The 20,864-nt window shown below is 54.5% G+C and overlaps 2 protein-coding genes across 8 annotated transcripts in view; one reads left to right on the top strand and one right to left on the bottom strand.

Annotated features, from left to right (window-relative positions):
• Positions 1-379: 379 nt before the first annotated feature.
• Positions 380-15,255, bottom strand: Znf467 (zinc finger protein 467). 7 transcript variants are annotated; one of them, XR_007109816.1, is made up of 6 exons: positions 14,813-15,255; positions 12,822-12,897; positions 12,263-12,379; positions 11,329-11,442; positions 5,189-8,842; positions 380-1,811 (listed from the first exon to the last, which is right to left on the bottom strand). XR_007109816.1 is itself a non-coding variant. In XM_047561243.1 (5 exons), the coding sequence occupies exons 2-5, from the start codon at positions 12,853-12,855 to the stop codon at positions 7,320-7,322; spliced, it is 1,788 nt and encodes a 595-aa protein (XP_047417199.1). In that variant the 5' UTR covers positions 12,856-12,897; positions 14,899-15,255; the 3' UTR covers positions 4,103-7,319. The 7 variants fall into 7 exon arrangements, 1 of the variants encoding a protein (XP_047417199.1); XR_007109815.1 differs by having other exon boundaries at positions 14,899-15,255; XR_007109818.1 differs by lacking the exon at positions 14,813-15,255 and adding an exon at positions 12,519-12,549 and having other exon boundaries at positions 12,822-12,868.
• Positions 15,256-17,841: 2,586 nt separating this feature from the next.
• Positions 17,842-20,864, top strand: part of LOC124990567 (SCO-spondin-like) — a 51,971-nt gene continuing 48,948 nt past the window's right edge. The window contains 8 exon segments of the mRNA XM_047560699.1: positions 17,842-17,891; positions 18,121-18,303; positions 18,721-18,803; positions 18,987-19,166; positions 19,376-19,620; positions 19,713-19,812; positions 20,479-20,637; positions 20,731-20,810. Coding sequence (XP_047416655.1) covers positions 17,842-17,891; positions 18,121-18,303; positions 18,721-18,803; positions 18,987-19,166; positions 19,376-19,620; positions 19,713-19,812; positions 20,479-20,637; positions 20,731-20,810 — 1,080 coding nt within the window.

The raw sequence follows: 20,864 nt of genomic DNA, 5'->3' as shown, positions 1-20,864 counted from the left end.
GTAGATTGTCATAAAAATTACATGAAGGTGGTCTCTCCTTTAAATTATCTTACCATATCATATTGACCCTTCTTATGATAATATTAAAAGGAAACACTTTATAGCCTCTTTGGGGCATATCTGAATTGCCAGGATCACTTGTATTATACTTCAAGGCCATTATTAAGTAAGGCTCACTTCAATACAAACACCGTGATACCACCACGGTTGATCCAATAATTGAGATGGCTACCAAGTGGCTAACGAGTGGGTAGTATATACATGGTGGATACGCTGGACAAAGGAGTGATTCATATCATGGGTCAGGTGGGAAGGGATGGTGGGGAATTTAGTCACATATAAAGAATACTACACAGTTTAAAATTTATTAACTCTTTATTTCTGGAATTTTTCATTTAATATTTTTAGTCTGTGGTTGATCACAGGTAGCTGAAACTTCAGATAACTGAAACCACAGAAAGTGAAGCCATAGACAATGAGATGGAGAACTACATAACTGGAACACTTGAACACTGCTTGTGGGAAGGTAATGTGGAATAGCCACTGTGGAAAACAGTATGGCAGCTCCTCAAAAACTTAAAAATGGCATTGCCATATGATTTAGTAGTTCCATTTCTGGATGTGTGCTCAAAAGAGCTGAAAACAGGAACTCCTGTTCACGGCAGCATTATTCATGACAGCCTTCAGGTGGAACAACCCATGTCCATTGACAGACAAATGAGTAAACAAACAGTATTACAGATTCACAATTGAATATTACTCAGCCTCAAAAGAGAAAGGAAATTAGGTTCAATCACCAGCACTAAAAAAAGTTAAATAAATAAAAGAAGGAAATTCTGATACATGCTACAACATGGATGGAACTGGAAGACTACCCTAAGTGAAAAAAGTCAGACAAGTATTATGTGATCCCACTTACACGAGGCATGTAGACTGGTCAAATTCATAGGGACAGGAAGTAGACTGCTGCTTGCCAAAGGCAGCAGGAAGGGGAGAATAGGGAGCTATTATTTAATAGGTACAGAGTTTTGTGGTTTTTTTAACTGACACTAATAACTGTACACATTTATGGGGTGCAGTGTGTTGTTTTGGTACATATACACAATGTGTGAAGATCAAGTCTGAGTAATTATCACACCCATTACCTCCAACATTTATCAGTCCTGCAGAGGTGGGTTCTCTCTGCACTGACACTAGGCAAGATACCCGCTTCTCCTCCCCAACCTAGAGTTACAAACAGCTGACCTCTTGTGGCCTGAGCCCATTGCACAGTGGTCTTGGATTGATCCAGGGTTCCTGTGCCGCCTCCTTGTCTTTTCCAGTCCTAATACCCTTCAAGATTCCCCCAGGACGCTCCTTCTTCCAGAAACTACCCCTGGTCACTCCAGCCCACACCCTACTCTTTCTCTGCACTTTAATCCTGAAGAACAGGAAGCAGTACATGGGCCCAGCCCACTACACATGGCAGTCTAGGTGGATCATGAAGTCCAGCCTTTTCCAGCAGTAGCTTGGGTTTACCAGTCAGAGACTATGGCTCTTACTCCTTTGGTCTCCCAGAGCACCCAGCATGTAGGGCCCAAGTGAGCCACAAGTTTGTCCTACATCTGAACAATCAACTCCAGGGGGCAAGAGCTTTTGTTCTGTTCCCTGCAACGTCTGCATAAGGCTGGGTAGAGCTGAAAGCTCAGTCAATCTTTATGAGTGGCAGATTAAAATGCCGGAGTCTCCTGCCTGCCTGAGTCAGTCAAGTTGGACACACCTGGAATCTTTCTGACTTGAGACTTGCAGATGTCTCCTCTTGATGTCCAACCCTGCAGACAAAGAGAGAGGAAATGTGGGAGGTTGGGTCATCCAGGACGATTCTTGCATCCTGTGAATCATGTGACAGGCAGATTTCACTAGAGCCTGATGAAGTATTGCTAAAGTCTTCTCACTTCACTTTGCTCCACCTATACCCCTGCCAACACCCTCTCCACCCCTGCCAAACACCCTCTCAATTACCGATTAGTTCCCCAGACATGGTGTCACGTAGATGGGAAGCAGCATTCTGGGCATCTTTCCAACACAATGCAATCATGGGCCGTGTGGTTTATTAAAAACACACCAGGCTGGCTTGTTCACTGACCACTTCCCCTCCTCCTCAAATTGAAAAGGCACAGCAACTGGGAGAGTTAAGCTTATGGATGCATTGGGTGCCTCTTAATGGGTGTCCATGTGCTAAGGAGCCTGATAAGCCTTGGGATGAGCTAAAAGTTCAAAATAGGCAGGAGACACTATTAACTAGAACTCTCTATTAACTAGAACTCTGGACTCCTAACCTCTCACATCGGAGGACCAGACTGTCTTTTGTCATTTCCCACCTCTGCCCATGAAGACAGCCAGAAGAATGGCTATGGGCTGAGCTGCATTTCAGATTCCCCAGTTCTTGCATATCTAAGTCAGAAGGAGGTTAGAACACCAGGGTAGGTTGGCAGTGGAGAGAGAAGAGAGGGACCAAGAGAAAGGATGCAGAAGAGATGAAGTGTCCACTAGACACTAGTGAGTCCCTAGCTCTCATAGGTAAAGAGCACCTGAGTCTATGACCATGGAAATTCTGGAAACTGACAGCAATGAGCTAGCTGATCCCCGGCTCATCCCTTCAAAATGGGGAGGAAGTGTGTGCTATGATGTGAATATGGTTTGTCTCCTCCCAAACTCAGGGACAAATGTGATTGCCACTGTGGTATTGGAGGCGGTACCTTTAGGGGGCGATGAGGTCTTCTTTCCTACAAATTGGGTTAATGCTCCTCTCAGTAATGAGTCCTCCATCTTGTAGGACTGGATTCAGTTACTGTGAGAACAGTCATTACACAACAAGGTTGCCTCTTGCATTTGGAGCTTTTCACATATGTCCACTTGCCCTTCTGGCTCCCACCATGTTATGAAGCAGCATGAGGATTTCACCAGTGTGGCCATCTGATCTAGGGCTTCTGGGAGCTAAAAAAACCCTCTTTCCTGGGTAATTTTTCTAAAATTGCCCAGTCTCAGGTATTGTATTGTAACAATAGGAAATGGACTACATACATTTGTGTCTGTGGGATACCAAGAAATGAGGCTCTAATAAAAACTAAGTCATGGAGAAAGACTTAGGCATCACTAGGTTGAAGCCTAGTGGAGTCAGCTCCCCTCAATGCTTGTTAACTCTAGTAGCTATTATAATGTAGGGGAACTTGTGGGATATCTACATTAGTAGTGAGTGAATCTGGCAATCTCCCTCACATTCAAGTGATGGAACAAAGTTTTCTAACCTGTTGGGAGAGACAGGAATGTGGAGATCACTATCAGCTAACAGGACCACCAGGCAGGTTCTGCAGCATCCCCAAGGCTGTTGCTACAGTACTTGAGCTGCCTCCTCAATGATCCTAATCCTTATCTAAGTAAGCTGTCACATAAAAAGACTGGGAAAAAAAATTTCCATTTTAGAGATGAGAAAGTTCTAGAAATACATGGGGGTGATAGTTACACATCACTGAATGTATTTAATACTACCTGGTTATACACTCAAAAAGTGGTTAAAATGGTTAATTTCATGCTATGTATATTTTACCAGAATAAAACATTTTTAAGAAAAGATCAGAAAGCATGGGTTCCAGGAGACCAGGAAAGGAGGAGGAGCAGCTGACTAGGAGACAAATGAAGAGTTCAACCTGGCCTCAGGGAGCTGAGGCAGGAGGATCACAAGTTCAAAACCAGCCTCAGCAACTTAGTAAGACCTTGTCTCTAAATAAAAGATAGAAAGGACTATGGATGTGGCTCAGTGGTTAAGCACCTCTGGGTTCAATCCCTGGTACTAATAAAAAAAGAGAGAAGAAGAAGAAAAAGAAGAGGTGGATTGAAGAGCCACGTGTAGGGGAAGGTGGAGCTTGCTCTCTCCATTCCTTCACTGTGCACCAATCCAAACCCAACTTATGCTGTTTGCCCATCTCCTCCTCAAGGGTTCCCTGCTCCCTTAGGTCTTCAGAGTTCTCGGAATGCAGTCAGCTCTTATATTTGGCTTCATGGACATAGATATCTCATCTTCACCAGGAGGAAAGTTCCTTATAGACAGGTGTCTGTGGTCTATAGCTGGACTAGTACATACTGGGCACAGTGGTCACGCTATATTCATTAGCTACCTTTATTTTTTAAACAAAATTGGGTAAAAGTAAATAAACTTCAGCTAATTAATAAAATATTTCTTTTCTACATAGAAATAGCAAATTTGTGCTTTGTTTCTCAAAGCGTTGTGACATACTGATATGTGATTCCCAAGTAAATAGTTTGATGCTGAGCCAAGATAGTCTGACCTGGGATGGCTCATAACTGGGGTGGCACAGGGTACGTGCTGATTCCAGTGAGGCCATCACTGAATGAGTCCAAAACTCCTATGAAAAGCCTTCAGGAACCTCAGCCCTTCACTGCAGATGTGATACATTTTTTGAGCACATGTCTTCTGTTTGGGTCCCACCAGACTTGACACTAAGCATCTGGACTATTTGTAAACAAGTTCAAAGGACAAAGATATACCTTGTAGAGAATCTTTGTGAGAGGGCAAAATCCTGGAAATATCTGGCACGTGGTAGATCTCACCAAACATGCAGGAACTAAAAGCTGTTCTTAACACGAGAATTTCAGAATGTGTAGAGAAGCGAAGGCATTAGTATAACCAACGTGAACGTTGTTTTCATGTGTTTGAATCGGAAAGTTCGTGAGATTACTTTTCAGCTGAAGCACAAGTCACTGCCTAAGAGGCCAGGTAGGCAGCTTCAGAGAGAGAAGCCAGGCCAGGCGTTAGGAGTGGCAAGACTCCCATCCCTCAGTCCAGGGAGACCCGCTTCTACTCAGCTTTCTCTACTAGTTGCCAAATCCTCCAATTTTTTACAAGAGGAGCTATAAGTTCAGATTTTTATGTGAAATTTCCAGATACTTAAAATACCCTGGGAGTGCTTTTAATGGTCACACCTGCATTACCCAGGAGTCACCTACTCATTCGTGGCCACAAAACTTAGGAAATCAGCTGCATCTGTGACCCCCTGCCTTACACTGAAAGAGGCTTCCTATCTAGCACCTAGCCTGCATCCAGGTCCCATCTTCCTCCACCTGCTCTTGGACTTGACTTTGACCTGCCACTGCATTCTGAGTTTGCCTCAACCACTGAGGCTTCTCTCACCTCTGCCAATGATCGCCTCGATGCAGAATCCCAGGAATTGGATGTCCTGACTCCTGTGACTGGTCCACAGCCGTCCTGCTTCCTTTATCCTGAAGCTCTTTCCTTGGCTCCTTCTTTGTCCCCTCTCGGGTCTTCCTTTCCATTCTCCAATGCCCTCCACATTCCCAATCTTTTCAGACTTCTCTCAATGTCATCCCTTAATCCTGATGTTCCAATGGGTTCTGATCCAGGCCTCCTCTTTTCTCACTTCACGTGCAGTTCTTTGAGGAGCCACCCATACCCCACAGCTTTCAAAACACATGGATGGTTCTCAGGCCCACCTGTCTCCATTCCAGTCCTCTCCTGTCCTCAGCACCTGTAGGGTCTACTTCTAATGGGTCATATCAGCTCAGCAGGTGCAAGACTGGTCCCCTAGCATACTGCTTCTCCTCCTGGGTAACACTTCTTGAGGGAAAGTCATGTCATCTAGTCAGTTCCTAAGCAGAAATCAGGCCAACCCCACCGATGTCCCCATTCCTTCTCAAAGAGTCTTATACCATCTGCCTGTTAAGTGTCTCCTGAAACCATCACTTCTCCATCCCCTCTGATGCAACCACGGTCCAAGGTCACCACAACCTGGCACGTGGACAACTGAAGTGCAGACCTCCAGACTCACTCCCTTCAGGCCAGCATCTTTCTAAAATGCGTGAATGTAAACATGGCCATGTCCCCGCCCTGCCTGAACCCTGCTGTGGTTCCCCCTCCCTAGGATATGGTCTAAGCTCCTGCACTGTGCTGAACGCCTTTCTAGCTCAGGCACCTCTCTGGCATCTCATGCCCTCTGGCCACGCTGGGCCTTGGACTTCCCACACGCTCTCCTCTCCCCCCTGTACCTTGCCCACCCCATGCCTCCTATGCCTCTTCACACCTTGCTTCAGCAGTGTCCTCCTCCTTCTGACCTCCCTGGACTTCGAGACTTTGGATGTCCTTCCTCTGCACTCCAGAGCCTCGGTGTGTACCCCGTGACTGCACTTACACTGACTGTGAGCTCTGTGAGGCAGGGTCCTTGCTCTCTGGCTGCTTATTGTTCCCAGTGCCTACTGCCATGCTTGGCACATAGTGAGCTAGGGTTATTTTTTGGCACTAGTGATGTTGAACCAGGAAGGGTCTCAGCCCTTGTCAATATCAATTCTCATTTTAATGAGAAAGTCAAGTCCCTGGTGACACAGAGGAGGGGTCAAACCCAGGACTGCCACTCCAAGTCCAGCTAGCCCCCGTTCCCCTGCCCTTCCCCTCACTGCCAGCCAGCCCCAGCTCACACTGCTGCCTGGGCTGGGCAAGTGCCATTGTGGAGGCTCTTGAGCAGGCAACCCTCACCAGGAGAGCACTTGGTGGAGCGTGTGATGTGATGTGAAAGCAAACTTCCTTCACCGTTGACCTTTCCTCCTTCCCCACTGCCCAGGCAGGTGACAGGAGAAGCTGCTGTCGGAAGCCCCTTGGTCTTGAGAGCTGCAAACAAGCAGGAGCACAGAGCTCCAAGTCTAGGGGATGGCCAAAGTGCAGCCCGCCCCTCTCTGCCTTCCCTTCAGGCCTAGTCTTCAGCTCCTGGCAGGAGGGCAATGGAATGTGCAGGAAGATCTCATTCTTGTCAAATATCTGAACTAGAAGCAGGAACCAGGGTAGCATATAACATTTTGACCTGGAAAAAACCAACTAACAGCAGCAGGCTAAATTCAACCATCCTTTGACAAAAAGGGAAGGGGCTTTTCCTGTGGATGGAGGTGGGAATGTGGACAGAAGACTCCGGCTTGCCTCCCCCAGCTCGGGTAAAAGCCCCAGAACTTCAGATTCGAACTTTAATGCTACTTGAAGTACACAGAATCTTTACTCTGGGTAGAGGTTCCCCACCCAGTCGGCCCTTGGCCATTCCCGGCCCAGGAAATGACTGCTTTCCCATGGTGCGAGGCAAGGGTTCTCTCTGCACTTTCTTTGTCATAACGCCAGAGCTGGGTATGCTTGGCGGATGTCTCCCCAGACGCTGAAGATAGGATAGTGGCCAAAGGAGTTCAGGCCTTCAGCTGCAGCCCAGGCCTTCTGGCACACAGGTCTCTGGAATCTGCGAGCAAAGAAAGGATCCTAGTGAGAACGCGGCTCAGAAGAAGAGCGGAGGCGGTGCCATCTCTGTGGGAGCCGGCCAGGCTGAGGCCGCGAGGTCGGTCTCTGAGGCCTGGTGCACCGTTTCGCCATGGATGCGCTGGTGCCGCACCAGGTGGGTCTTTCGGCTGAAGCTCTTGCCGCACTGAGGGCAGGAGAACGGGCGCGAGCCGGTGTGGATCGCTTGGTGGCGGACCAGGTTGGTTTTGGAGCTGAAGCTGCGGGCACAGATGGCGCAGGCGTGGGGGCGACTGCCCGTGTGCACCGCCTGGTGACGGCCCAGGTGCGACTTGCGGCTGAAGCGGCGACCACACTGAGCACAGGCGAAAGGCCTGGCGCCGCTGTGGGCCCTGGAATGGGCGACCAGGTTGGGCCGCGAGCCGAAGCGGCGGCCACACTGCGCGCAGGCGAAGGGCCTTTCGCCGGTGTGCACGCGCCGGTGTCGCGCCAGGTGTTGTCCGTGAGCGAAGCCGCGCCCGCAATCGGGACAGAAAAAGGACCGCTCGCCCGAGGGGGTGCGCTGGGGCGTCGCCGTGCCGGACTCAGGGCCGCAGCTTGGCCCACGGGGCGCGCAGGCCAAGGGTTCGGGGGCGGCAGGGTCCACGGTGGCTCCCAGTGCGCAATCGTCGCACCCAAAGGAGCGACCTTCGCTGCGGTGCAGGCGCTGATGTGAGGCGAGGTTCTTTTTCCAGCCGAAGCTCAGGCCGCAATCGGAGCAGGAGAATGGTTTCGGCCCGGGAGGGGACGGGGTGGGGGACGCGGCTGGGGAATGCGGCGAGGCGGGCGTGTCTGGAGAGGGCTGGGCTCGACTAGCAGCTTCGTGCACCCTTTGGTGTCGCACCAAGTGCTGCTTGTGCGTGAAGCTGCGTGCGCACTGCGTGCACTGATAGGGCCTCTCGCCGGTGTGGATGCGCTGGTGCCGGATCAAGTGCGTCTTCTTGCGAAAGCGCTTCTCGCACTCGGTGCAGGGGAAGGGCCGCTCGCCTGTGTGGGTCTTCTGGTGGGAACCCAGGTGTATCTTTTGACTGAAGCGCTTGCCGCACTCCGCGCATGGGTAGGGCCGCTCGCCCGTGTGCGTGCGCAGGTGGCGGGTCAGGTGGGCCTTCTTGCTGAAGCGCTTGTCACACTCGGAACACGGAAAAGGCCGCTCTCCGCGGTGGCTGCGCTGGTGCAGCAGCATGTGAGCGCGCTGCGTGAAGCTGCGGCCGCAGTCCGGGCAGGCGCAGGGGCCCTCACCCCGGTGCAGCCTTTGGTGCAGCCGCAACGTCAGCTGGTCCCGGAAGCGCCGCTCGCACTCCCCGCAGCCATATGGCTTCTCCGGGATTGGGGCCCACCCGGACAGCGCGATCCCGCCTAATGTTCCCGTGGCCCCTGGTTCCAGTTTGTACGCAGCAGCCAGATGCCCCAGTTCAGGCGCAGGGAAAGGGCTGGGAAGTAACGACAGATGCTGGGGCCATTCGACCTCTCCTGCCTCCTGATCCTCATCCTCCACCTTCACCTTCCGAATCATCCACTCGTCCCCTGAATGGTCAAAACAAGAATTGTCCAGTAAGCTCAAGCGCCAGTAGTACTACCTTCCGGGAGCCCGGCAATCAGGTTCTGTTCTCCTCACTCTACCCAGAAAGTTCCTGGGATGACCAAATCCAAAACTCTTCTCACTCTCTTCCTGCTCTCTGCAGCCTGCCACACTGAAGAACACCTGTCCCCTCCTGTGGCTTTTCTCCCAGGCTCTGGGTGACTTCCTGTTCAGCAAGCCCCTTTCTGGAACCCAAGTCTCATCTCCAGTTGAGTAGCAGGAAAACTGGCTGCAGCTCTGCAGGTTTGTCACCAAACACCTGACCTTCCCACACCTACCCTTGGTTGACTAATATTAAAAGGAGTCCTCTGGGCCTTGACACTTCCCCTTTACTGCTTCTCCTGCTCTCCACCTTCCCCTCAGGCCACAGAACACCAGGGCACCCTAAAAGTCCCTTGTCTCACATGCTCCCACTACTGCTCCCTTTAGCCCCAAGGCAGGGAATCTGAGTTGAAGTGAAGGAGGCTGAGGTTTATAGGACCTGGAGAAGGGGGAATGTTGTCAGCCTCTGGAGAAGCAGGGAGGGCCCTGGGGAGAGTCTCAACCAAAAGGCAGGATTGAGTTCCTAGGGAACATTCATAAGTGTGTCTGCAGGGGCAGGGCCCATGATCTGTTATCTCTCTTTTAAGCTCCCAGAGTAAGTCCTGCTGGAGAACCACTGGACCAAATGACCTGGGTTCCTCTCTGGCCCTTTAAGTCCTTCATACCCTGAGCCTGGGTTACATTGTACATGGATTGCTACAAGTACATCTACTCCCAGTTTCTTCCATTAATCTACTGGTTCCAAACAACTGTCTATTTATCATACTGTGATATGCCTCTCCTTTTCATTGTGTCACTCCTCTATTAAAGAACCATCAACAGCTACTTATTTTTTCCAGGATACAGCAGTTTCTAGGTCCATCTGAGGCTTGCCCAAATCTACTCCAACTTTCTTCTTTCCTATATGAATGTTTCACTTCCACCATACTGCTGACCTTCAACCCCAGTCACACATCACCATCTCTGCTTCAAAGTCCTTTCTCAACCTAGACTGTCTTTCCCGCACCCCAACCAGAGCTGAAGTTTCAGAGCTGAAACTCAAGATGCCTCTCTCAAGATGCATCACAAAGACACATTTTCAATATATCCAGTCAAAATAAGGATCTCTCACCCTAAACTTTTATAGCACTTAACACTTATTTGTGACTCTTATATTGATATTCATCTTGGTTCACACTGATGTCATCTGAATTACGTTTTAATTTCTGGAGGGAAGATATGTTGTGTTCTAATTTTAAGTCTAATAACTAATGTGTCTAATGAAAATGAGCATTGCCACCACTTACGGAGGGTCAACTATAGATGAAGCACTAGCCATACACCATCACAAGCCTCACAGCAACCAAGAAGTTATTGTTATCTCTGTTACTGATGAACAGATCACAAGGTCCTGGAGAGGAGACAGCCCATCCAAGAGTGCTCAGTGGGCAAGTATGGAGCAAGAATGGATACTAGGTCTGTAACTCTAGGGCCCATCTCTTCCTACTACACCCAGCACAGTCAGTGCACAGCAGTCACTAGAAAAATCCTTGTTGGACAAATGTCACCTAGGTGTGGTGTCCCCCAAAAGCTCATATGTGAGACAATGCAAGAAGATCTGGAGAAATGATTGGGTTATATCCTTAACATAATCACTGCATTGATCCCTGATGGGATTAACTGAGTGGTAACTGGAGGCAGATGGGGTGTAGCTGGAGGAAGTGGTTCATTGGGGATGTATCTGGAGAGTGGAGTCTCTTTCTGCTTTCTGATCATCATATGAGTTACTTCCCTCTGCTACACTCTCACCATGATGTTCTGCCTCACCTTGAGCCCCGAGGAATGGAGCCTGCTATCTATGGATTGAGACCTCTGAAACCATGAGCCCCCAAATAAACTTTTCCTTCTCTAGGATTGTTCTGGTCAGATCTTTTAGTCACAACAGCAAAAAAGTTTACTAAAACAATCACCCAGGCAAGAGGTGATGAGGTAGTGGTAGAAGGAGGAAATGATGGGTAGACTGGGTATGGGAGAGATGAGTTTATGATAACAGACCTGGAGCACTTGGTACCAACAAGATCAGTGGAGAATGCAGATGAGAGACTGGAAAAGTTGATTGACACCCTTTATCTTCATGGCAAATGTAATTCAAGTGATCAACAGCATAGGATTCGACTGGGACAGGAAGAGGGGAAATTAGGACTTCGAGCAGGGTTTGAGACAAGGTATGTTTCTTTTTGGTGACCAGCCTCATCAGTTCCACTGTCTACAGAGAGAAATTCCTTTTGTGTGCTGGAGTTGTACAGCCGAAAGGGTCCAGGGTCTAAAGGGCTGAAGTGACTGTCTCCTGTGACTGGCTTGCTAAGCCCTTGCCTGAGTCCTTGGTGGATGGAGCAACAGGAAGACTCACCAGAACAGGAGCCCACAGGCTCAGCCTTCTGTGGGGTACACGCTCGTCCTCCCCTGTTGGGAGCCTCAGCTTGTTCAGTCTGAGCACATTCCTCTGGGCCAGGGACTTCGTGCCCTGGGAGAGAAGAGGAAACCTCAAGGACTCCAGAAGCATCACAGATGGGTGACGGTCCCCACTGTGGCTAGGAAGCTGGGCATCTGAAACCCCAGCCTAGGCCCACCCACAGGACCCTGTCCCCCATCATACCTGCAGGGTTGAATTCCCAGCTGCCCCAGGAAAAACTCAGGCTCCTTCAAGCAGGGCAGCCGCTGAGGGTGGGCAGGTTACAGGAGCCATAAGTGAGACATTTCTGGACTACGTGTATGTGAGGTAGTGAAAGCAAGGAAGGGTCCCTGACCTGAGGCTTACCTGAGGCTCTTAGCAGCAGAACTGCACCTCCCAGACCACAGAGGGACTCCAGGTCCAAGGCAAATCATTGATTAGGATCAGGATGTCCAAGACAGGAATGTTCCTACCTTAGCACTCCATCCTAGCTGCTACCACCAGGGGTGGCTATCCCCTCAGTCGCCTCCCTCACCTCTTCAAAGTCTTGCTCCAATCTTTCCTTCCCAATGAGACCTATTCTTTACCCTTCAGTGAAGGGCCTCACCCCCAACTGTAGCCCTTCACTGAAGGTGCTCGTCACTGTGCTTTATCTCTCCTACACAGCATTTATCTTCTAAGGTAGTTTATAATTTCTCTTGCTTTGACAGTTATTGTTGGTTAATTCTGCACACTCTAGGATTAAGCTCCTTGAAAGTAGGGATCACTGGTCCTGATGGTATTCCAAAATGCCTAGAATAGCGGCCAGCAGATAGTAGGTGCTTAATAAATATGTCGTGGAAGGAAGGAAAACTCCTTCTTGAGACATCCTACATGGTTCCCACTTACCTACCTGAGCATGTACCCAGTGCTCTCTCTTCACTGGAGGAGGACATCTGCCCCTGGGTATTATGAGACCTGTCCTTAGGTTCACTTTGTGGGGTCATCTCTGGCTGTCCCACAGAGAATCCTATTCCAGGCAGAAGAATGGGTCCAAGTAAACCATCCAGTACAGAACTGGTGATCAGAAGTGGGGCCCTCCCCTTCCCAGCCTACTCAAGAATAGGGCTTTCCAACAACACTGAGAAGGGACAATAGCCCAGGCTCACCAGAAGCCTGGCCAGATATCAGCCTCTGCACCTTTGAGATGAATCAAAGATGGGAGGAAGAAACAGAATAGATTCAGAGAATAAACTTCAGTTTCAGTGCTGCAAGTCCCACATACGCATCCAGCTCAGCACAGCCTCCCTGCTCGACATTCAAACACACCTGCCCTGCTACCTGAAAGGATACTGCCCTATGGCCCCCCAGGGCCTCTGGCTCAGGGGTGTGGCCTCTGGAGGAACTCTGCTCTGTGCCTCCTAGATGCCCCCTAACCTCTCCCCACCCCCAAGTGCCCTCAGTTCTCTCACCCAGAGAGCTGAGAGCCTCCAAAGTCTCTCTCATGGCAACAGGGAGTAGCCCCTCCTGGGGATCAGGCCACAGACCCTAAGGAGAAAAGAGGGCCTTGTCAGGTTCCTCCTGCCAGTTTCCACCTGGGCCTTGGCTCTGTCCAACCTCTCCCTGTAAGCTCTTCTCAGGAGCTCCAAAGGTGATGTCCCCAAGTACAGGTGAGTATGATGTTAAGAGCAGAGACTTTTGAAGATGGGGGCCCAAGAAGAAAGGCTTGAAGCCATTTCTCAAGCTCCGGTTGGCACTGGAAATCAGTTCACCCACCTACCCACCCTTGCCTGGCAGATCTCTCCAGCCAGCCCCTGCTCATTGGCAGGCCCACCCCAAGCACACCCCAATGCCCTTGCCTGGGGACTGGCAGGAACCATTGATTCTCTAGAGAGAGGGTGGAGGGTGGGAAACCAGGGTGGGGAGTGGGAAACTTCATTTCCTGGGTCCTCCAGCTGTCACTGCAGGAGCTGGTGAAACAGGAGCTAGCCAGCGGGGGAGGGGTGTCACTTTAGGACTAGTGGGGGCTCCCCCTCAGAGAAGGGTCCTTGTTGAAGGTAGGAAATGGTCTTGGCTTCTCCAAAAGCCCCTACTTCAAACCCATCCCCCTTCACATGGGGCGTCCCTGGGCTGGGACACCCCCCAGGCCAGGACACCCTTCCTGGCGCCCCCCTCCCCTGCGGGTTCCTCCCCCTCCCTCGCGCAGCCTTCCCTGTCCCTCCCCTCTCCCGGCTCCCTCTGCCTTCCGCCCTCTCTCCCCACCAAATCGGGTAGCCTCCCGGAGCTCCGCCCCTGCCCCGCCCCCCGGCTCCGCCCCTGCCCGCACCGGCGGGGCCAACCCCTCACGGCCCTCTCGGGGTCGGCCCTACGCAGCCACCGCCTCCCTGACCCTCCGCTCGGGGCAGCCTCGGCAGCTCCGTGCCCCTCCCCCTGCCCGGCTCCGGGCCGCCCTCCTCGGCCCGCCCGACTCCCCCCGCTCCATCCCCCTCCTCGGCTGCACTCTCTCCCTTCCTTCCCCCTCCTCTTTTCCTTCCTCCCCAACACCCGCCCTCCAGCTCTCAGCTGGTCTCCCCCACCCTGCTGGCCCCTCCCTTCCCCTCTCCTCCCCCACTCTGGTTTCTCTTCCTTCTCCTTTCCTCTCTTCACCTCGTTCCCTCCCTCCACCCTCCCCACCCTCCTCCCCTCTCCCCACGCCGCCCGCCCTCCCTCTCTCCCTCCCTCCCTCCTGCAGCTCTCCTTCCCCTCCGCGGCCCCCGCCTCCCTTCCCCCTCTGCCTCCCCAGCAGGCTCCAGCTTCGCTTCCCTCCCCTCCCGGTCCCCAGAACCGCTCTTCCCCTCCCCCTTCCAGCCCGCTCCCCCGCTCGCTCGTCCCCGGGCTCCCCAAGCCTGGGGCTGCCGGACTGACCCAGCTCACTCCCGACCTGCTCACCGGCCCTGCCCCTCCGCACCCCGCCTCCCCTCCGAACCCCTTTCTCCCCAGCACCTCCCTCTCAATGGTCCTGTCCCTATTTCTGCTCCCCACTGACTTCTCACCCCCCCAAGTTTTCCTCCCGACCAGACCCCACTCCACCTCCCCTCCTCCGTTTGTCCTCCAGAGTCACTCCAGTCCCGGCCGCTGCCCCGCTCCGGGGCTCACCTGTCAGCGCCCTTCCCTCCGCCCCTCCCAGAGAGCCGGGTCCGGCGCCCTGGTTTTCCTCCGCGCCCCCTCGGCCCACTCCCACACTCCCTCTCCCCTCCGCAGACTCGCTATCCCTCCCCTCGGGACCCTCCCGCCCCTTCGCACCGGATTCCCACCCGGCCCCCGCCCTTCTCTCCAGTTCCCGGCCCCGCTCCCGCACTCCACGACCCTCGCCGCCGCCCCGCGAGCCTCGCCCTCCCTGCGCGGTCCCATCCTTCTCTCCTCCGACCCGCGCCCCTCCCCCACCCCGACCCGCTCTCGGCGCCCCTTCCCCGGGGGCTGTCACCTGCACGCAGCGGGCAGAGCCTGCGAGTGTGCGCTGAAGGGGAGGCGGGCGGAGCCGCCCGCTGCCGGAGCCTCCCCGGCCCTTACCTGGCGGGCCGGCGGGTCTCCGCGCTGCAGCCAGCTGCGGGGACCCAGGCGCCCGGGCCTCCAGTCCTAGCCGGCTCTGCTCACAATGGCGCCCGCTGCCTGCAGCCCGGGTGCCGACTGCCCGAAAGACTGACAGACTGACAGCCCCGAAACTTCGCGGGGAGGGGAAGGAAAAACGCCGAGGGAGAGGGAGCGGGGCAGCGGCGCCCTCAAGGGGGAAGGGACCGAGGAAGCGGGAGCGGAGCCCCGAGGCACCAGACTAGGGAGGTTGGGGACGGGGGTCTTAGGGAGTGGGGTCGAGGGAGGGTGCACCGCGGGTTAGGTGTGCAGGTGAGGGTCCAGACGCCCGACGCCCGGAGGAGAAGATGGAAAGTGGGAGCTCCGGACGGGGGGGTGGGGGAGGGAAGGGAGGAGGGAGGGGAGGAGGGAGAGGAGCCAGGGGAGGTAGGGCACTCGGGCTGCGAGGGAGGGTGCTCGCCGCCTGGAGGGAGGAGCCGGGGAAAGGTGGAGCGCGGGAGGGGGTGCGGAGTTGCCGGGAAGAGGAGGGGGCGTGTTCGGAGAGGGGAGCCTGGGACTGTGTGCGCTGCTGTCTTTAAATCGCGAGTACCAGTCGGGTGTGCGGCAGCGCCGCGGTCCTGCGAGAGACAGTCTGACCGACTGTGGGTCGCGGGGTGGGTCTGGGAAACTCCCGCCGGGTCCCGCTCTCCACCCGGCTTCCACCGGATCCATCTAGACCCATCCCCTCCAGCCCAGACGCCCTAGAACTCGAGCTGAGACCCCCTGCGGGAGCCGTGGAAAAAGGCCGAAGGAGAGAGGGCCGGCCGCTCCAAGTAGAAATTGGGGAGGAGGCTTTGAGCCAGGTCCCCCGGGACGGGGGCGGCGGGCGCCGAAGCTGCAGGGGGTGAGGCTGGGCGGTGACTGCGTGGGCGGGGCCGGGAGGGTGTCGGAAAGGGGAGGGCTCTCTGGACACGGTGGGCCCTGCCGGCCTGGGAACCTACTGGAGTTAGGTGTAGAGGGCTGTCCTCAGCCCACGGATCCGGAGACTCCGGGCCTCCCCGCGGACCCCGCCGGGGTCATGCTGTGGCTCCTCGGCCTTGCGGGTACAGCTCCACTCCCTAAACTCCCCATGTCCTGCCCTCCTCGAGCTAAAATGCGGGCTGGTCATTCCCGACCTCCTTCCTACGATCTTTCTACATGCTCCCCCGGGTTCCGGCTTCCTCCCCACTGTCCCTTGTAGGGGAAAGGGCGACTGGGACTTGTGTTTCTTCCCAGTCCCAACGATGCCCTATTCATGACACTTAGAATCCAGAACTGGAGTGAGCCCGAGGAGAGGCCGGTGAATGGTCCTTGTGGACTGAAGGAGCGCACCTGCTATGGCACCCAATCACAAGGATGGAGGCACCTATGGAATCAGGGCACAGTGACCCAAGGCTGACCTTGCAGGACACAGTAGCACTGAACACAGCAGGGGTGTTCACAATGTCTGTGGACAGTGAGAATGAGGTCCAGGGGCATCAGGACCTGAAAGAGAAAGTGGTCCCTCCCATTTAACTGAGAAAGGCTCTTCGTATACTGGAGGCTCACTAGACTGCAGGTCACCCTGGAGCAGGATGTGAACCTCTGCCTGTGCTGGGCTGGAGCAAGGGTGTCCACATGTGTTGGTCACAAAAGGGGGAATAATCATGTGTTAGTATTGAGAAAGGCTGGAAGAACAGTGTAATCCCCACAGACCCTGGCTCTTCTCCAGGACTACTGAGGCTCGCTTGCCAACCCTACCTTTCTGTGAGCCCTGGGATGAACTCAACAGGTCCCATGTCCAGAAGGAAGCTGACCCTGGCTCTTGTTCACCCCAGGTGGGATGACTATTCAGGATGCTCAGTGGGACATCAAGCTTAGGAGCTGGTGTACCAGTCTGAGGTCCAGGCCACATTCCAGACTGGGTGTCTCAGAGTTCTGCTGGTAACCAGGATGTAACCAGGATTCCCCTGAGGAGCCTGTTGCTGCCCTCTCCCAACCGGACACTGAGATTATTCCATCCGGCTCAGCCCTGCCCCTGGCAGAGGGAGCTGGCTCACAGCCCCACCCCCACTTCCCACCCAGACTCTCCTTCCTGGCTCCCCTCAGTCCTCAGCTCAGGCACCCTAGTATTTAGAACCCCAGGGACCCTAGGAGACCCTCACAGAAGAGACCCAATGACCAAATCAACCACACACAATCATCTCAGTAAGAGGTCAGACCCAACAGAGGAAAGCACATGTATCATCCAGTTTCCCTGGCCCTCTAATCCTGAGTGCCTGGCAGGAAAGGGGACAGAGGAGATGGGAAAAGAGGAGCACCATGATCAAGTCCTTGAGCCCAGTAACTCTTGATCTTCCGGTGCAGCCATGGCCCCCCTTGAGCATCTAATACACATTATGAAACTGTCCTCGGAAGATTGTGCACACATACAATTTCAAAGGATTCACAGAGTCTGTGAGTCCCATCTGTGCATCCCTGGGAAGTCCCTGAAGTTTTCACTGGTAAGAAAACAGGCCCAGAAAAGGAGGGTAGCTTGCCCAGAGCCCATGTTCATTTGTGGTAGCGTCTGAAAATGTGAGAATAGCAGAAGCTTGAGTGACTGGCCTTGATCCCCATCATGCACACTGGCAGGGAGGGGGCTGTTTCCAGGAGGAGCTGGCACTGAGAGGATTGCTGTGGGAGGGAAGGGGGCAGATCCAACCAGGTTCTGGGCAGCTGGTGCCTGGGGGCACAAGCCTGGGATAAAGCCTCCCCAGTACAAAGGGCCTAGGGCCTCACTCTCTCTGTGGCTTTGAACAGACTGGCCTCCAGGTCACAGTAGACAGCAGTGTGGGGTAAGGGGTCCAGCACGGGCCTCTACTCCCCTGCAGCAGCATTGCCCAAGCCCAGGCCTCACAACACCCTAGCAGTGACGGGTGAGGCGCCATGCTCCTCCCTGCCCTCCTCTTTGGGATGCTATGGGCATTGGCTGATGGGTAAGCAGTCCACTGGGACCCCTCTGGCTAAGATCTGCCTCCCCAAGCCCAGGGACACTCTGGGCACCAGAATCACCTCCCCAGTGCTCCTCTCTAAAACCTTAGCCCCTTCCTTACTTCAGGGACCTCCCCTGGAAGTTAACTCTTTACAGGAGTGGGGTCGCAGGACAGGGCTTCCTGGTGACAAAGGGGACAGTGACAGCAGCTGTGGTTCCCTATCTATGGACAGGCGGTGGTGTGAGCAGACAGAGACCATCCATGTGGAAGAGGAAGTGGCCCCCCGTAGGGAGGATCTGGTGCCCTGTGCCAGCCTCTACCATTATACCCGCCTAGGCTGGCGGCTGGACCTGCCCAGAAGCGGCCACCAGGGGCTCTCGGGGCCTCCAGCACCTGGGCTCTGTCCCATATACAAGTGAGTGAGGGTCAGAGCCTGGGCTGTCTGCCAGGCAGGAAAGGAGTGACTGGCGGAAATCCTGAGAGTGGGAGAGGACAGGGAGGACCTGGCGCAAGCAGGCATTTGGGAAGTGGGTCCTGGGTGGGCTTAGGGAAGGGTGGCAGAAAGTGCAAGATTGGGGCATGTGGAAGAGAGGCACCTCGGTGTGTGGAGGATGGAGAGTTGCAATGCCTGCTCCCTCCGTCTGCCCCCAGTCTTCTCCCCACAATATTCTGACTTTGCATATGAAGAAATTAAGGCCAGGAGGAGAAAAATTATGTGATAAGACCTCTCAGAGAGTCGTTAACTGGTCCCGATGTCCCAGGCCTTTCCCCATGATGGGGCTGGGCTGAACAATAACATCTCTCCCTGCTTCCCCCTGCTTGGTGGGTGCAGACCCCCAGAAACTCGTCCTGCCACATGGAACCGGACAGCGAGGGCTTGCTGCCCAGGCTGGGGGGGCGCCCAGTGTGCTGACGGTAAGCTCCTAAGCCAGTGCGGTGAGCTGCACCTTCTGAGGTCCTGGGCAGGGGAGGTTAGCTCACATCTTCGGGAGGGGGGGGCGGGTGGAGGCAGGCTCCCTGGGGAGAGGAATTGACCAGAGCTCCAAGCCTTCTGCTGACCATCCAGGTGTGCCCCATTCTCTCCTCCACCCACTACAGCCCTCACCGAAGCCAGCCCTGGCGGCCACTGCTTTGCTACGTGGCAGTGCCAGCCTCTGGGAGGCTCAGCTAATGCTCCAATGGGAAACCTGGAGGAGTGCTGTGCCAGTCCTTGGGGACACAGCTGGTGGGACAATGGCTCTCAGCTCTGCCTCAGCTGTTCCAGCCAACACCTTCCAGGTGGGTCTGCAGACCCCAGCCTACAGACAGGCACATCCTGACCATCATCCCCATGCCAGGCCTTGAGCTCTGGGACCCTGTCACTCCCTACCCACCAGAGTAGTCATGCCCTCCCCTCATGCTTCCTGCTCCGTGGGGCCGCGTCCTTACCTGTAGCTAGCCCTCTGCCCCCTGCACTTGGAGCCTCACGTGTGATGTGTCGTGTCCAGGCAATGCTTCCGCTGCAGTCCTCTTGCAGCCCCTGCCAGGGGCTGTGGGTCAGCTCTGGAGCCAGCGCCAGCGTCCCTCAGCCACCTGTGCCACCTGGTCAGGCTTTCACTACCGCACTTTTGACGGGCGCCACTATCACTTCCTGGGCCACTGCACCTACCTGCTGGCAGGAGTTGCTGATTCCACCTGGGCCGTCCACCTCAGGCCTGGGGGCCACTGCCCACAACCTGGGCTCTGTCGGCTGGTGAGGGAGGGTAATGGGGGTGGCCCCAGGGAGAGGGCTGGACATGGGGCCTGGGGAAGTTGCTGACCCTGTTTCCCTGTGCATCTCCCCAGGTCCGGGTGATGATGGGCTCAGAGGAGGTGCAGATCCAAGGTAGAAATGTTTCTGTGAAGGGGCAGCTTGTACCTGAGGGGGAGTCTTGGTTGCTGCATGGTAAGGACCCTGTGGATCTGCTACAGAGGGTCGGTGAGGATGGAGCTGCTGCCTGTCCCACACTGCCATCTAGAGAATTTGGAAACAAAGAGCCCGGAGGATGGGGGCTAGGGCCTCCCACCCGGTACCCGCTCTGAGCATGACCCTGGCCAGCTCCCTCAGTTTAACCTCCCTGAGCCTCAGTTTCCCCACCTGCCTCTTAAGAGTGTCATTCTGAATGGGACAGCATGAGGGGCGTGAAGTGTGGATGTGCATCAGTATATGTGTATGTGGGTGCATGTACACGGGAATGTGTGTGTATATTGGTGTACCGTGTGATGTGTGAAGTGTGTGCATGGTGGTGTATTATGTGTATATAGTATGCATTTGTGTGCTGTATGTGTATATGGTGAGTGTATGTGGGGTTTTGTGTTTATGTATTGTGATACGCGTGTGTTGTGTACACGGGGGGTATGAGGTCTGTGTGTAGTGTATGATGTGTGTGTGTGGTTTAGTGTGTAGCTGTAGTTTAGTCTTAAGAGTGTCCACAATGGGAAAAGTGCAGAGCTCTCTAAATGGTCAGAATTCCTTTCCTCCCCTCTGCTTCCCTGGGCAGTTTAGTCCTGCTGGGGTGGTAAGCGGGGACTCTGGCCACAGGAGGCTGAATGGCCCCCTTCTCCTTCCCAGGGCTGAGCCTGCAGTGGCAGGGGGACTGGCTGGTGCTCTCCGGGGGCCTGGGGGTCGTTGTGCGGCTAGACAGGTTTAGTTCGGTCTCCATCTCCGTGGACCCTGAGCTCTTGGGGCAGACGCAGGGCCTCTGTGGGCTCTACAACGGCCGGCCCGAGGGTAAGTAGGTTGTGGCTTGGTAGCTGGTGCAGGGAGGAAGGAGGGACAGGACCCCAAATCCAGCGTCCAGCACTGCTGCTTCGCCCTCCTCAGATGACTTTTCGGAGCCAGGTGGGGGCCTGGCTGTACTTGCTGCCACCTTTGGGAATTCCTGGAGGCTCCCTAGTTCTGAGGTAAGACTGCCATCCTGGGCTCCTCCTGCCTGCTCACTGCTGGCTGAAGGGGAC

This window comes from Sciurus carolinensis, chromosome 8, assembly GCF_902686445.1.
Source record: "Sciurus carolinensis chromosome 8, mSciCar1.2, whole genome shotgun sequence".
Taxonomy (NCBI): domain Eukaryota; kingdom Metazoa; phylum Chordata; class Mammalia; order Rodentia; family Sciuridae; genus Sciurus; species Sciurus carolinensis.
Note: the sequence above shows the minus strand (reverse complement) of the source record. Positions and strands in the feature narration are given on the sequence as shown.

What these genes read in the sequence shown, in the direction of transcription:
- Znf467 (XM_047561243.1), bottom strand. Translation starts at nt 12,855, where the DNA reads ATGAGAGAGACTTTGGAGGCTCTCAGCTCTCTGG. An exon ending in GGAGGCTCTCAGCTCTCTGG is followed by an intron (nt 12,380 to 12,821) that starts GTGAGAGAACTG and finishes TGCCTGGAATAG; the next exon opens with GATTCTCTGTGGGACAGCCA. An exon ending in AGCACTGGGTACATGCTCAG is followed by an intron (nt 11,443 to 12,262) that starts GTAGGTAAGTGG and finishes CTTCTCTCCCAG; the next exon opens with GGCACGAAGTCCCTGGCCCA.